The sequence below is a fragment of the Eucalyptus grandis genome, chromosome 7 (genome assembly GCF_016545825.1).
Source record: "Eucalyptus grandis isolate ANBG69807.140 chromosome 7, ASM1654582v1, whole genome shotgun sequence".
Taxonomy (NCBI): domain Eukaryota; kingdom Viridiplantae; phylum Streptophyta; class Magnoliopsida; order Myrtales; family Myrtaceae; genus Eucalyptus; species Eucalyptus grandis.
This window is the reverse complement of record NC_052618.1, coordinates 51,101,776-51,117,660: the sequence shown is the minus strand read 5'-3', so window position 1 is coordinate 51,117,660 and position 15,885 is coordinate 51,101,776. Positions and strand designations below refer to the sequence as shown.

General features: G+C 41.1%; 3 protein-coding genes and 1 non-coding gene across 5 annotated transcripts; 2 read left to right on the top strand and 2 right to left on the bottom strand.

Moving 5' to 3' along the window:
• Positions 1-364: 364 nt before the first annotated feature.
• On the top strand, positions 365-3,881 carry LOC104454056 (nudix hydrolase 2). Its single transcript, XM_010068776.3, has 9 exons — positions 365-516; positions 944-1,065; positions 1,329-1,394; positions 1,573-1,710; positions 2,256-2,333; positions 2,415-2,465; positions 2,546-2,580; positions 2,913-3,021; positions 3,387-3,881. The coding sequence occupies exons 1-9, from the start codon at positions 405-407 to the stop codon at positions 3,576-3,578; spliced, it is 903 nt and encodes a 300-aa protein (XP_010067078.3). The 5' UTR covers positions 365-404; the 3' UTR covers positions 3,579-3,881.
• A 268-nt stretch (positions 3,882-4,149) lies between these two features.
• Positions 4,150-4,223, bottom strand: TRNAI-AAU. Its single transcript has one exon. It is a non-coding gene; the product is annotated as a tRNA-Ile (tRNA).
• Positions 4,224-5,490: 1,267 nt separating this feature from the next.
• LOC104454054 (vacuolar protein sorting-associated protein 36) lies at positions 5,491-11,358 on the top strand. Its single transcript, XM_010068775.3, has 8 exons — positions 5,491-6,491; positions 7,100-7,300; positions 8,726-8,877; positions 8,982-9,051; positions 9,517-9,652; positions 9,742-9,826; positions 10,628-10,684; positions 10,831-11,358. The coding sequence occupies exons 1-8, from the start codon at positions 5,826-5,828 to the stop codon at positions 10,838-10,840; spliced, it is 1,377 nt and encodes a 458-aa protein (XP_010067077.2). The 5' UTR covers positions 5,491-5,825; the 3' UTR covers positions 10,841-11,358.
• LOC104455782 (3-hydroxyisobutyryl-CoA hydrolase 1) lies at positions 11,314-15,783 on the bottom strand. Of its 2 annotated transcripts, none has more exons than XM_010070514.3 (14): positions 15,699-15,783; positions 15,461-15,541; positions 14,977-15,045; positions 14,065-14,128; positions 13,903-13,982; positions 13,705-13,788; positions 13,490-13,574; positions 13,264-13,349; positions 12,955-13,076; positions 12,768-12,828; positions 12,579-12,683; positions 12,327-12,428; positions 12,187-12,228; positions 11,314-11,694 (listed from the first exon to the last, which is right to left on the bottom strand). In XM_010070514.3, the coding sequence occupies exons 1-14, from the start codon at positions 15,738-15,740 to the stop codon at positions 11,554-11,556; spliced, it is 1,164 nt and encodes a 387-aa protein (XP_010068816.3). In that variant the 5' UTR covers positions 15,741-15,783; the 3' UTR covers positions 11,314-11,553. The 2 variants fall into 2 exon arrangements, with proteins under 2 accessions (XP_010068816.3, XP_018715215.2); XM_018859670.2 differs by having other exon boundaries at positions 12,579-12,680.
• Positions 15,784-15,885: the final 102 nt, after the last annotated feature.

Here is a 15,885-nt window from a genome sequence, read left to right as displayed (position 1 = left end):
GGAGATGTGGGAGAGCACCATGCATGCAAATTTTCTAATTGTCTTCTAACGTTGCCTCGAATCCGTACGATGTTGTCGCGTGTTTCTTTAATTTTCGGCCACGCTATTATCCGAAGTGCTCCATTCTTGATAAGATATTATGAGTTTTTGAATACTATTTTTTTCCATAGCATAATCTCTTCCCGTAAACTTTGCCATTGATCCCTCCCTTTGATGCCTTCTGCCGTCGATTGATGCCGAAACTCACGTCCAAAGCAAAGCAGCTAAGCCATAATCACAAGAAAAGGACAAAAGAACAAGCACCGACATTCATAAATATGGTTTGGTAAATCAATGTTCATTTCAACCTATCTTTTTTCGCAGGAATAAAGCTGACAATAACTGCCTCCTTTGGAATCACTAAAATGGGCATTCTCCAATTCATACAAGAGCACCCAAATCCAATTGGCGTTGCATTGGCTCTGGGGGCGATTTCCATTTCTGTGGTCTACATATTCAAGGGAAGAAGATCGAGAGGTTCGTGCGAAAAATCTAAATTTGATGGGTCGTTATCTCATTAGCATCCTAGAAAAGTCTGGAAAATCATCCAAAATGTCATAATTTTAGTGTACAGGGGTTAATTCGATACCAAGTCCACTAGAATGAATTAGGAGCAGGCCATGAAATTCCAAGTAGCCCCATTTCCATGTCATGCAGTAAAACTTTTTAAGAGAACCCAGTTGAACAGGATTTAAAGTTGCAACAAGTCCTAAGCATTCTCCTGCGTGCAGCAAATTTTCACGATGCATTCATTTCAAAGTCCTTCGTACTTGTTTTTTCTTTTCTTTCACTGCTGCACTGAGATGCTCTCCCAGCTGCGCTCCAAGTGGTGTCACCATCGTTGTCGGGTGGCAGTGATAGCGGCGGTGTCCTATTGACTTGCGAGTGGTGATGTTTGGTGCAGCCAAATTGCTGAGTTATGTGGAGGACGATTATGGAGGCGTCAAAGTGGAAATGAAAGAGGCTATGGACTCCGCGACCTTTGTCTCCATGCTCAGAGCTTCGATTTCACACTGGAGAGAGCAGGTTTTCTTTCGTTAGCCTCTCCGTTGAGCTTTAACCATTGATTTTCGCATCAAATTTGAGTTAGATGTGCCAGATTGGTTCTTCCTTCTATCCAGGTAGATTAAATAGAGCACGTAGATGACAGCGAATGTGGCCGACTTGCTGTTATTCACTCATGAATCATGTTGTTATCGATTTAGAATTTAAATCTTCAAATTTTAAGAGTCCCTCGTTTTTTGTTCATGTTACTGTTCTGTAGTACTGAAGTGCCAGCATTTTTGCAGGGCAAGAAGGGTGTGTGGATCAAATTACCTATTGAACTCGTAAATCTTGTAGAACCTGCTGTCGCGGTAAATGTTCTATCGACTCTGCAGATTGATCACTGAACCGTAGGTCATGTGGTTTGCTCGGGGGACTGGCTGGAGCAGGAAAGAGCCAATTGCCACTGATTATATATTTACTGTGATGATCATAACTTTCAGACTAGGTTTTCCGCTTGATGAGGTGATTGTCATCTACTTTGGGCAGGAAGGATTTTGGTATCACCATGCGGAGCCGAAGTACCTAATGCTTGTGTATTGGATTCCACAAAGTGCTCATACCATTCCAGCAAATGCGTCGCACAGAGTATCTGTCGGTGTAGTTGTTATGAATGAGAAGGACGAGGTATTCCTCCCAATCTAAATTTCCATGTGAGATCATCTTTCTATGTGAATGAATACGGGCCCTCTTCTTGCAGATTTATGCTTCAAATTATTTAGACAAGACAATTCTGTAGGATAAGTGGTAGCAAAACTACAGCTGAAATGACCTACTTAAGTAGAACTTCTTCTTGCTTTGGAATAAATCTAATTGTAGAGAGTCTGAAGAGGGCAGGAGATTCTCCCAGAATAAGTATTTGGGTGCAATGTTTTTTTTTTCCTTTTCCATGTCATTTACCCTTCAGATTTAATCCGCCAGAGTAGCACTGTGGCTTTCCTGTCATCTCTCTGTTGTAACGATGTCTATGCTCTGTGATCCTTCGGAAAATGTATGGTCATCCCCTGTGTATGTTGCTTGTAAAACTTGGCTTGGGACTCAATATCTTTCATGTTCCATTCCAGGCGTCCCATTATGTTTGGGGCGATTGTTTGGTTTTAATCTCTGGAGGCGTGATCATAACTTTAGAACTATGCTACTATGGCTTGTAAGTTTGACTCCCATTCTGGCAGCTGCTCGTTGTACAAGAGAAGACTGGAACGTTTGGAGGGACTGGTGTTTGGAAGTTCCCGACGGGTGTTGTTGATGAGGTCATGATTCCATTGCAGACTTAAATGTAGCAACATGACTTCTGCTAGTTTTTATTCATCTTTTGGCTTCACCATCTTCAGGGAGAAGACATATGTGCAGCTGCTGTAAGAGAAATTAAAGAAGAGACTGGAGTGAGTAATATTTACGTGATTATACAAACAGCTGCTTAAATGCTGTGAAGATTTATGTCGTGCGGTTTCTGCATATGCAGATTGATGCCGAATTCGTGGAAGTCTTAGCATTCAGGTATTAAGCCCGTTTCTCCTTTTCTTCTTGTTTTCGTTCTTGGGATAAGATTCATACTTTCTCTTCCTAAGCTTCTTCCTTCGAAACCGTGCGACTTTATATCTCGGTACATAACACACTCCACCTGCATTTTTGCGGAGGGTCAGAGCCAAACCATGGCCATTGCTTAGTGGCATTTTAGCATCCATTAGTTCCTGTCTGGAAAAAGAAGCGCGTTACATTATGCCGCTAATCTTGTGAAGAGTGCGTCAGGGCCTTGAAGCTCCTGGGCCATTAAACCAGATTTTGAGTAAGATACTACAATTTCCTAACTCTTCACCGACTATCCACAGGCAAAGTCATCGGATGTTCTTTCAGAAGTCGGGCTTATTTTTCGTCTGCTTGGCGCGACCTCTATCCTTTGACATCTGGAAGCAGGATTCGGAGATAGAGGCTGCTCAGGTAAACAGATATTGTACTAACGGTATAGCTACTTCACCAATTCGTTCTTTATCATTCTCGGTACCTTGATGACTACCACCACCCTGCCTGACTGACCAATTCTCCTTTTTCATGCATTCTCCCGTGTGCTTTTGCCGTTCACTCTGACCTGCCAAATGTAAGCCAAAGCTTACAATCAATTAACCATTGATCCGACTGAAACTGACATCAGGGGTTTCCCAAGCTAAGGATTTCCGAGTGCATCCTGCAAATGAATGAGGAAACTGCTTACAAAATGCTATATTACAGCAGGAGAAGCACCACTTGTGCTCGCTGCAGTAGTTCTTTAATAAAGTCCAGTGGTAATTCTCTCTTGTCGCCTGCAGTGGATGCCATTCCAAGAATACGCAAAGCAGCCATACTGCCAAAAAACCGAGGTTGTCCAGTACGTCATAGAGATATGCTCAGCAAAGAAGAACGGGAAGTATTCTGGATTCGCTCCGGTACCAACGACATCAAGCTTCTCTGACCAAAAGAGCTACTTGTACTTGGACAGCCATTTCCGTCGCAGGCAGTAAGTAGGAGCATGCGAATGCTGATGGATCTGAAAAGGATCTTCGGACTCATAGGTTCCATTGAAACTGTGCACATCGTATGGTCGGAGACATTGTAGAGTGCGAACGGTGTCTCTTATGGCATTCATGCCCTTGATCGAATGAGATTCCATGTCGCGTCGCAGGGCATATCTCGGTCTTACGGAAGCCTCTGGAGTTTCTATGACTGAACCTTCTCTCCCCGTCTCCTACGCCAGTAGTCGGGTGGAGCTTTTATGCGAGAAGTCCTGTTGTTTTCTACACATTGAAATCATTGATTAAGATTCAATCGGCCTACTTCTTGTCCCAGTCACTAGGCAAATCAAACATGGCCAAGAAATTGCAGCAAATCATAAGGTATGATCTGATGGGTAATCTAAACTTGGCTCCTTGCGGAAGTCTGCAAACATGAACATGAGCTAACAATGTAGCGAAATTGTAGCGAAATTGATTTTATGAGTGTTTTTCAAGTCCATAAACAAACTATCGTGTGAAATCAAAAAGGGAAAACATAGAAAACAGAACACCAACGCGAAGAGAAAGAAAAGACAAAAGTTGGCCCATGCAGGTCTCGAACCTGCGACCTTCGCGTTATTAGCACGACGCTCTAACCAGCTGAGCTAATAGGCCACTTGCGGCGGGTGTTCTTCTAAATTTTATTACAATCTTTTCCCGAGACTTCCAATTTTTCGTTCGAACAAAGCAGATATTTTATGAGATTGGCATGAAAGTTTTTCGGTTCTTTTTTATTTTTATGTGATCTATATATATATTTTTTGGAAATAAGAGTCCGTTGTTCAATTAAAAAGACAAATTTCAAAAAAAAAAAATTAAAAAATTAAAAAATTAAAAAGACAAATTTGTGTATTTGAGAAAAGGCAAAAAAATGAAAGGAACTAGAAAAGTCATATGTATCATTGAATATGGAAATCCCTTAGTATAAAGCAGACCAATAGATTACTTATGGAAAATGAATATCATTTTTCTATGATTTTATTTTATTTTATTTTTACAAAATAGTAAAACAACGTTTGCACTTCACAAAGATTTATGCTAGCAATATTGATGGGAAAATTATCCAAAAATATAAAACTTGTTGCACTGGAATCGAACAAGTGATTTCTTTTCTCTCTTTCTTTCTTTCTTTCTTTCTTTTTTTATCAATTTCTAGCAAGGAATGGAACACTGGAACCGAACAATTGATCGGAAAGAACATACTCTTGTAGAGTGTAAGTGTGTCCTATATATATATCGATCTAGTCCATGTGGTTTGGATCAAGAATTGCTTAAAATTGGACTGATTGAAACCTATTAGATTTTAAGTTCCAAGATATGCAACATAAAGAGAACCTATTTCAATGCATAAATTCTAGGTTTTAGGTAGATAAAATTTTAAATAAGTGTTTGTGTTTTTTTTTTTTTTTTTTAGTTTTGTGCGATCTTGCAAAGATTTTATGGCATTATGTATAATTCAAAATCATTAATCCAAGCTTCCATTTTATGATTAAAACTTTTACTTTGAAATGTTTTTCATGTATCTAAATATAAATTGTACTTAGTAAATTATAGCAGTGAGCGATAATCATTAAATATGATAATTTATTGCAATTAATAATATAAGTAGAATCTAAATAGACCTTAAAATCGACTCTAAAACCTATGATAAGTAGATTTCATGATATAGGATATGCGGGATACATCTCAGTTTCCAAAAAAATATGAATATATTTTAATAGAACTTGAAAACGCTCACCCCTATTAAACTAATAAATGGTAGGCATTTGGTATTAAAAAAAAATTCCAGAAAATTTAGAAAGAAAGGCTGGCCAAATCCGGGTCGACCGGCTGCGGTCCAATCCGATCCGACCAGCTCATCTTCGAGGAAGGCCGAGAGCTGATCATATTCGGACGTGGAATTCTAACATCAATCGTTGTTGTGAGTTCTTCCAAAGTAGACTCCGGCCGACCCACCGGAGCTCAGCGCGCTTTCCCCGTCGGTCAGAGTCGCCGAGCCGGATCGGTCGATCCTTCTCCGCCGCCCGCCGCCCGCCGCCACCGTCGTCCTTCTCCGAGTCAACTCTCTTCCCGAGCTCCTCGTCTCGCGCCCCCGCGCCTTCCTGCGGCGCCGTTTTTGTTCCTTCCGCGCCGTAACGACGATTCGTACGAACGAGGACTCGGGCGGCGATCCGAGCGCCATCGAGCTCCGACCCGCCGCGAGATTAAGCTCAATCGATGGCCGGAGCCGCCCTCCCCAAGGCGGAGCTGACCACCAGCGGCCGCCCGATCCTATTCCCCAACGAGATCGAGTGCTCTCTCCTCTCCAACGTCGAGCTCGAGCCCGAAGGCTCGCCGCCGCTTAGCTCCTCCATCCACCTCCGGTCCTCCTTCATGATCCTCACCACTCACCGCCTCATCTTCGTCTCCGACTCCTCCTCCGCCGCCGCCTCCGCCTCCGCCGCCGCCACCGCCAACGCCGCCTCCTATGTCCCCCTCGCCTCCGTCGCGCACATTTTCTCGCTGAAGAAATCGATCAAGTCGATGTTCGCGTCGCCGCGGCTCAAGTTCCAGCTGTCCGTGGGGTCGGACGGGCGAGTGGGCGGCCCGGCGGCGAGGTCGCTCGTGGTGACGCTGGTGATGAGAGGGAAGGATGACGTGGAGGCGTTTGTGGACAAATTCAGGCAGAATTGGGGCGCTAGGGCTTGGGAGAGAGAGAAGGAGAGCGAGAGCGCGAGTTCGGGGTCGAGTTCGATTGTGGAGTCGAATGCCAGTTCGAGCGGGTACGATTCGAGAGGAATGAGAGTGGTTGGGGTGGCAGGTATACTGAGGAGAGAACAGGAGATGTGGGAGAGCACTGATAAGAGCTTGCAGGACGCTTTCCAGGACTTGAATGCGCTCATGGTAATGTAGTATCTGTAAATTCGGTTCTTTTGATTGACATTGCTAAGAACTATTTAGGAGTGGGGGAGGGGAGGATTTAGATCCTCAGCATTGTCGTCTAGTTTGATTGCTTTGATTGACTTCTATGCTGAAATAGTAAATTATGGATGCGATTATTTGGGATGGACTAAGTGCGGTTGTCCTGGACTTATGGCGAGAAGGATATGCAGCAGTTAAAGAGTTCGATTTCTCTGTCCTTTGTTTGGCACATTACTTGGATTTTCTTTCAGAAATTAATCTGCTCTTAAGGTGTAACGACTTGAGAGAACTGTCTTTTTTCATGCCTCTGTTGACTAGCATAACATTTTGCACAAGGCATCGTTGCTTTGGGATGAGAAAAATGGGAAGGAGAAAAGACTTAGTTTTCAGCTTACCATCCATCTACTGTATAGGACCTGCCGAAAATCTTGAAGAAAGAGGAAACCCTAGGCAGATGTGAAGGACTTGTCCTATTTCTTGGCAAACAGCAACTATGACTGTCTGTTCTCTTGTATAGCTCTTCTGCTATCGATGAGTAGTTTACACTGAGGGTTCCATTTTCTTATTTCAATGTTGCTGTGTGTTTGCAGAGTAAAGCAAAAGAGATGGTGATGCTAGCTGAGAAAATGAGGTCGAAACTTTTGTCTGCCCCATCTCAAGCTGGATCATCCAATGACGAGGAATTAGGTTCAAAAGAAGAAATGCAAGAGTGGTTGTTGAGTGTTGGTATTGTATCTCCAGTTACAAAAGAGTCGGCGGGTGCTTTGTATCACCAGCAATTATCCCGGCAGGTCCTCTTCTCTTGCCATTTACTTAAAAAATGCAATTTTTTCTTATTGATTGTTTGCATCTGTAGCACTGGTAAGCAGGCCTTGGGACGAGTACTTGAAAATGGAACTCTGGATTTTGTTTGGCATTTTACATAGTAAATGTGTTGATTCTATGTCTTGTCTCAACATGACAGTGTAAAATAGGGTTGTGGTCAATACTTATTTAGTGCAATGCTTTCACAACAGTGGTAATTAAAAAAAAAAAAAATTTAGAACAAAGTTGATGGTGGTACATATTTTATCCAATCCGAGTGTTAGCATGCGAGTGCATACATCTCAAACTAGTAGGAGCTTTATATTCTTCCCTTGATTCCTTGCCTTTGGGCAATGTGGACGTCCCAAAAATTGGAACCTCTCAAGAGCGCAAGGGAAGAGATTTTACTGTTATGCTTTTTGCCAAATAGCTGCTGAAGTTGTATCTTGGTCGAATCTCATTATTGCATTTGATGTATGGTTATTATTTAAATAACGGCATGTTCAGTGCTTATCCTCTTGTGTATGGGGGAAGATTGATGTCTATTCTCTGTAACAGTTTTATTTAATAGGCATAGCGGGTCTACAGCTTCTCCTGCAGCATGATGTTATCTAAGTGAGATAACATTGATAAACTTTTCAGCTTTGTGCCTTTGGAATACTCATAAAAAATCACATACATGTACCCAAAATTTGGAATAGGATGACATGCTGTGGGACCTGAGAAAGCATTCTCTATAGATAGATGTATGAGGCTGAGCTTTTGATGTGATATTAGAGAACAGGATGAACTGCCCTTTGAAAGGGTTACAGCATTGAAAAGGATACACCTCAAGGTAGAAATTATGGAGGTGTTTCATCTCTATACTATGCACGTGGGGATCTCAATGATCAATGGCTGGAGTTGGGGAAATAATTGAACTGCTTGTTTTAAAAGTTTTTCCATAAGGAGTTTGCTGGTGTATGCATCGCGAATTGCAATCTGAGGGTGTGCATTCCAGTTCATGAGGAACTTGCTCCATTTTCTACCTTCTGTCTTATAGAGCCTGATGTCCTTGCTTCCTTTTGTATAGCCTTGTTGGCCTTTTCGTTCATGGGGAGAGAGGGGTAGAAGGAGAGGAGAAGAGGAGGGTGTACGTCAAAGCAAGAGAATGTAGACGATAAGATACATGCTGTTACAAAGCACTTATGGTGGAATTATTCATCATTTCCTCCCTTTAGCATTTGTGCAGTTATTCCATACTGAAGCATGTCTCTAATATACCTGCTTAATATGTTCAGAGTTCTAAAAAATGGACTACCTGTGTCCTTCTATTTGTACTGTGTGATTATTTGTATTTATAATCTTAGGTTTTTGGTTCTTTTTTCTCAAAATGTTTAACAAAAGGTTAATTATCCTTTTTTGGCTCTTAGTTAGCAGATTTTGTAAAGATTCCTCTTGAGAGGTCTGGAGGAATGATTAATCTAATTGACATGTACTGCCTTTTTAACCGGGCTCGGGGCACAGAACTGATTTCTCCTGAGGATCTGTTGCGAGCATGTTCTCTGTGGGAGAAGTTTGATGTGTAAGGCATCTTTATCTATTTGAGGGATGTCAGTGTCATTATTACTTGTTTTGAGATGATGTCTGATTTTTAAGATATACTTATGGAGCTTTCCCTTCTCTCAGTCCTGTAATGCTTCGGAAGTTTGATAGTGGAGTAATGGTTATCCAGAATAAGTCTCACAGCGATGAAGAGGTATCTTTCTCTTGCTCTCTAATCTATGAAGGCGTTGATCAAGTTTACTTTGGGGTGAAATGTCCTGCGTTCGATTATCTGTATTCAGTTTACACTGCCGAGATGAAATGTTGTTATGCTTGTGGCTGCTATATAAGTCTTGCTTTGGGAACTGCATTATGGACTGTGGTTTTCATAGATACACCACTTGCTCGTGCTCTCTAGACTCTAAGAGAGAAAATTTTGTAGTTTGAGGCAAGAGGCTGCCAAACTTGGTCATCATCAAGAGTTGGCTCATATGCAATGATCAAATTATGGCAAATCATTCCGTGAGCAGTGTTAGTGGTTGGATACGTATCTTTCCTTTGACAGTAGGAACTACTGAGGCATATGTGCTCTTTGGATTATATTACCCATGGAACTAATAGTACTCTAATTACTTATCTCCTACTTTGCCTGATAATAACTGAGGGATGCTGTTTATAGGTTTTTGCTAGAATCAAATCACTCATAACACGGCCTGACGCCCTTCAGATGGGTGTAAGTGCTGGTGATGCTGCCATGACCCTAGGAATTGCTCCAGCAATGGCCAAGGAGCACCTCTTAACTGCTGAGAGCCGAGGTATGTGGGTCTTAGAGAGAAAAAATTATGTTGAAACAACTAACATGCTATTGCAACAAGCATTCTTACATTGCTTTGCTCTTTGGCAGGTTTATTATGCCGGGACGTTAGCCCTGATGGCTTTCGTTTCTACATTAATCTATTTCCTGAGATTCCTACAGATGACATTTACCTGTGAGTAAAAAGCTTCTTATTAACAATGGTCATCCTACTTTGCTATGGCTTGATAATGATATTTGGACTTTGGGTTTCTTGTGCAGCACACTCCTTTAGTGAAATTTTGATATGCAAATAACTTTATGATATAATATCCTAACACATGACCACGCATGTTCTTTGTCCAAAAGAAAGTTCTGCTCAACTACTTTTGTGCTGGGCACTATTAATTCAAGGAATTGAAGTTATTCTTGCCAAAGAAACAAAAATACCGTTTGTGCTAGACTAACAGCTTCAAGAATTTGTTCTTCTGGACCATAGTATGTATACCACAAATTGGGTTTTGTTGCCAGTCATGTTTTGTGAACATTCTGTGCTGTCTCTGTTTATATCGCATTTCATATCCATGAAAAGTGGCTCCTGGATCTGCTACCCGGTAGCTATTGGGAAAGGACTCTTTAAATGATGAAATACTGCTTCCTTGTTTAGCACTAAATAGGACACATCTTGTGACTTTACAATATGTTGTCAGTGTTTTGTGGATCGTTTGATCAATTGTTGCTTGAGAAGCTGTCTTTGACGATGGTCCATTGATGAATATGTGTAACGGACAGCTCATCTTATTCTTACATGGTACATCTCTAATTTTCAAAGCACTGTCAATGAGGTCTTCTGGTATAAGGATATATACAGCCAGTGTTGCGATCATGAATTGTGTTAGATGCTATGGTAGTTGCATATGGTTTTCCCAACCACATCATATATTAGCTATGGTTTTCCCAACCACATTCATATATTAGCTATGGTTTTCCTTCGCAGGGTGAAAGATCAGGGAATCTATGCTACATGGATCAAGTGTGCATCTTCTACTTCAAGGCAAGACACACTCATTATCTCTTTGATCTTTGGTGGATATCCAACTCGGATTTGCAGCAAACTTCGCAGAAATGAGGTTGAAATTGTTTTGTTTTCATTTACTCGCTGCAGTCTTATGTTGGTGTTTCTTCTCCATAATGTTACAGGTTGGAATGAGAGAGAGACACCTCCAGGTTCCTTAACTTTGTCGCGAACAAATGTCACATCTGCTGACATCGATTGAAGAGGGATCGCCCTCTGCGTGCCTGCATTTCTATAGGACCGTGCTTCGACCTTTTTGATTATCTTTCATGGTGCAAAACAATTGGAGTGAGATCAACCGTTGAGGCATAAGCTTCGTCCCTATTCTGGAGACCGAAGAGAGACGAAGACTTGTGGAGTTCTAAGTCGGGAGGTTTATCTCCTCTCATCCTCACGATTTGTCATCAGAACAGATTTAGTCAAAATCGGGGGCCTTAGTCCATATGATAAGGATTCAGGGGAGCGCCGGGGACTCATCATCATGGTATAGCAATTCCTCATTCTTTCCCAGCTTCAGATTCTTGTTTCTAGCACATTTATAAGATTGCGAGCTCCTCCCTTCCCCTTGTACCTTTACCTTTTTGTTCGTGAACCAAAAGCCCGAGATGTCCATCTTACTTATTTTTCATAAATCAAATTGTGATGTTCACGCATACTTCATAGAGATCCGGCTCGTCATCGCGAGCAGCTCTAGATAGAAAGATTCATAGAACGGTGCGCACACTTAAAAGATACAAAACGAGTCTTTGCTCATCAGCCGAAATAAAAGCTATGTGGCTCTTTCTTATTAAAGACCATGACCTGCCATGGTTCTACTTCCATTCATTTCTCCAGAACCGGGACGTCCCTCAGAGCTTCGCCCGGGCCATGGTTTGGCCCGATCTGATCGGGAGCTGTAGGTTCACCCAATACGGGTCGATCCCATCAAGGCTGACGAAGAACTTGTCGACCATTTCGTCGGTGACCAGTTCCAGCTTTGGCGGGTCCCACTGCACTTGTCAAGATTAACAAGGGGGAACTCTAGAAAATTGAAATAAATGTGGGCAATTTTTGTAGTTTCTAACTTCGTTCGGCTTTTCTTTTAAGAATTTAATGTCACGAAAAATATCAAATTAATATATTTGTGATAAATATATTAAAAATTAAAATTTTCAATTTGATACATCTATAATAAATTTACTTCAAACAAATATGGATTTTCACATCAACTTATTATGTCAATTGAGTTATTATTATGTGTTATCTATTTTTACAATTTCACAATATAATTTGACAGAAGTTAAGGGAATGTAAATAAGTCACAAGTGCGTTAATTTGAGATTTTTGTTTACTCAAAAGTTAATTTGGATAATTTTGTCACGGTATATCAGTTTAGAATTTTTCGTAGTATTACCCATTTCTTTAACTTTAGCCCCTTTAAGGACAACCAAAATCATTTTTCAACAAGTCGAAAATTTTGAATTATAATCACAACATAATACCTGGGGCTTATTGTCCTTGTCGATTAGCATGGCTCTTGAACCCTGAAAAACGGGGAGTTTGTCGTCTACGGTCAGATGTGTGCGTGTGCGTGTGTATTTATTGAAAATTAAGAAGGAATGGATAAAATTAGTTTAGGGACCTCATAAAAATCTCGATGCATGGACCGACGCAACATGTGGCAAGAAATTGTGTATTCACGAGTCAGACATTGTTCCATGGTTTGTGCCCGTCCTTCTCTCATCTGGGGTGGCAAATTTGATGACGTCAATAAATTTTCCTAACTCCCTTAGATCATGATAACTTATATATCATAAAGCTAAAAAAAGAATCAAATTTTCACATATGAAAAGCAAAAAATAAAGAAAAAAGTGATGGAAATGCAATTAAGTACCGATTTCAGAGTTATCTTAAGGCTTGTTGGAGAGGCTGATCTCATTGACCTTATAGCATCTTTGATCCATTTCTTTTCTCCATCATTTTCAACCTCATTTTCCTGCTATAAAAAGACCTAAGTTAAGTACATTAGTATAAACCAAGCGCGAAATTGTATGAAATTATTCACTTTTAGATCTAATGTTACCAATGATGATAATATCTCCTCGACGGTCGGTTTTGAGAAGCATCTGTTGATTATCTCCAACCTGCATCGCCAAATGGCCAATTTCAAATGAATAGATAATCTTCGAAGCCTTTGCATTTAATCTAAATCAATTTAATTCGATGCCAAGCATTTATATAAAAATTTTGAAAGCACACAAATCAATTACCTTCTGAAACTGCTGTTTTCCTTGAGATTTGGTTTATGAGCGAATCTGCTTAATAAATCGGAAATGGTTGATTTCCTAAGAGGTGCTTCCTCACATAAATTCTTTTCCAGTAATGGAAGGTCCTGAAACAAACTCAAAAAAATAGTTTTTTTTTTTTTTTTTTTTGGAAAATAAACGATAATGAGAGAGATAATAATTAGAGGAAAGATAAAGTCTGTTATTTATATTCCATAATCTAAAAAAAGTACACTCTGAAGAATGCTATAATTACTCGACAAAAATTGTCCATGTGAATAAATAAAATATCACCTTGGAGAGCACATAATGAGATGCAAGACCACAGGCAAGCATTTCGCCGCCGTCCAGGCGTGTACCGGTGAGCGCCAGATATTCTCCTAAGGACATTCAACCTTCCACAATGTGATTTGCAAACAATGACTCGAAAAAGAGAAAATTAAAATAGTTTATTAATGATGTTGTCATGTAATAACTATCATCGATATTTACTTATAAATTAAACCTATCGAGTGCTTACCAAAAGAGCCCGGAAGCTTAGATAGGAACTTCGACGCACCGACATCCGCAAATAGACCTATTGACGCTTCTGGCATTGCAAATACCTATTCATTATCCAGCAAGAAGACGATAAACGTATAATTAGTAAACATTGATGATGACTATTGCGATTCATTTCGTCATACGAAATAGAATTGCATTCAAATCGATAGCGAGAGATCGAAAATTTGATACCGTGTTCTCAGTGACGACGCGGAAGGCGGCATGCATGGCGAGCCCGGCTCCTCCGCCCATCACGATCCCGTCCACCAGCGCGATCTTCAACGACATATAAGCGATATGGCCAGAGAAGATATGCATACATCATATCAGGAGATTCGAATGGTCCTCGTTTAAAACGAATTGAGATGGATAGCAGTGAATTGAACTGACCACAGGTTTAGTGTAAGTGGCGATCAGATAATCCAACATGAGCTCGCTTCTGTAGAAAGCACCAGCAAAGCTCCAATGCCCTGCACTCGATTCTCCATCTTTAAGGAAGCATCCCATGTACAAACAGCTAAAGAGACGACGCGAAAAGAGAGAGAGAGAGACCTGCCCCTGATGTACAGATTACGCCTTTGACATCTCCTCCGGCACAAAACGCCTTGCCTTTTCCCTGATAAAAAGAACTTGTCTCAATGACATCTCTACATCTGTACAAATTTGCCCGACATGATAGTCCAATTAGTGCCAGTCATCTACGTGACATAACCAGCGATGATGTGGGTAATCTTTATAATTTTTTTAAATTTTATGATTTTTTTTTTTTTCGTTCAAGTGGAAGTACAAGGCCTCCCAGCAGAACGTCCACCTAGAGAAGGCCGCCGTCTTCTTCAACCCGGGGGCTGTGTACAGCCAAAACAGGCAAAGCTACAGGCCGTCGATGATGGAGGGGCGGCAGCAAGCAATCCAGGCGTTAATTGGTGCGGCGGCGATGTTCACTTACATGAGAGACAGCGTGGCTGTTAAGGTCTCGATGGGCAGTTCGACCATAGGGGATGTGTTGGTAGAGTGCAGAGGGCTGCTGGAGAGGATTGGTGCTCAAAGGGCTTGGCGAGGGCGTCAATCCTTGCCTACCACCCCTTGCCCAGATCTGGTGAGGATGAGGGCTGCCCTCACTGGCCACCTCTCACCCAAGTGAGGGCAACCCTTGCTTATGGCCAACAATATGGCCAATGAGTGTGGCCATCACTAAGACCAGCCACAGGCAAAAAAGAAAAATAAAATCAAAAAAATCATTCATATCAGTATTGGTTTTGCCATGTAGATGCCAATGGATTGCCATATCAATAATTTTTAGCTAAAATTAGCCCAAAAGCCTGTATTGAAAAATCATCAAAATGTTTGACACTAAACTGACCAAATTGAAAAATTTAAGATCGAATTAACCGGACAATAGATTTGGGTTTTTTCAAATTTTACAGCATCCGAAAGTACAAATCACAGCAACATTTTGTATTTCACCTTTAGAGTTATGCATTCAACTGCTGGATCACATTCATATGCTTCCAAAGCTCTTGACATCTGAGTCACCTGTAATTTGGAACCAAAGAAAAAGAAGGTGCATAATGAGAATAATAAGCAATCCCATGATGGAAGCATCAATCTGATTGTTGAATGGGACTTGCAGAATATCATAAAACATGTCATTGTATAAATGTTGATTGTGAAGTTCTTTTTTCATATCTTAAGTTCTTTTTTCATATATACATATATATATATATAGCAAAAGGCCTGACTAAAACACATAACAAACCCCGTCAAACCCGGGGAAATTATCAACTCACCTAACAATGACCCTACACATACGGAACGAATTAAAGTCTAAGCGACCAATTATCTTATAGCAATTACTTTCAGATTCCTTGGACGCCGAATTACCGCCGCTTCGAGTTTCGAGAAAATTCTCTATACTGTCGATTATACTCCATTCTAATAATTGTCGTACCATTTCATAAGTGAGGCAGTTCAACTTCGTGGGCCTATTCAACACCACCTTCCTCACGCTCGAGGTTTCTTCGAACAACACCTGAGTCCACCAGCAGTTTTTGCATCAAGAAGATCACTCCCAGAAGAAAGACCCACCCGAGATCCGAAACGCAGGCAGAAATATCAAGAGGCCACATCACTTGCATCGTGCAAGACATGGAGTATGTGCATGGGGGAAGCAAATGATGTATACGTACCTGGTCGTCGTCCTCGAGGTCGAAAGAGCAACGGAAAGCCATGGAACCAGCACTAGATCTCAGAAAACGAGAGAGAGAGAGAGAGAGAGAGAGAGAGAGAGAGAGAGAGAGAGAGAGAGTAATACAATGGCGAGGTACAGATTAGGGTTTATATGGATCTTCTTTTTCCACTCTCTCTGTAAACCAG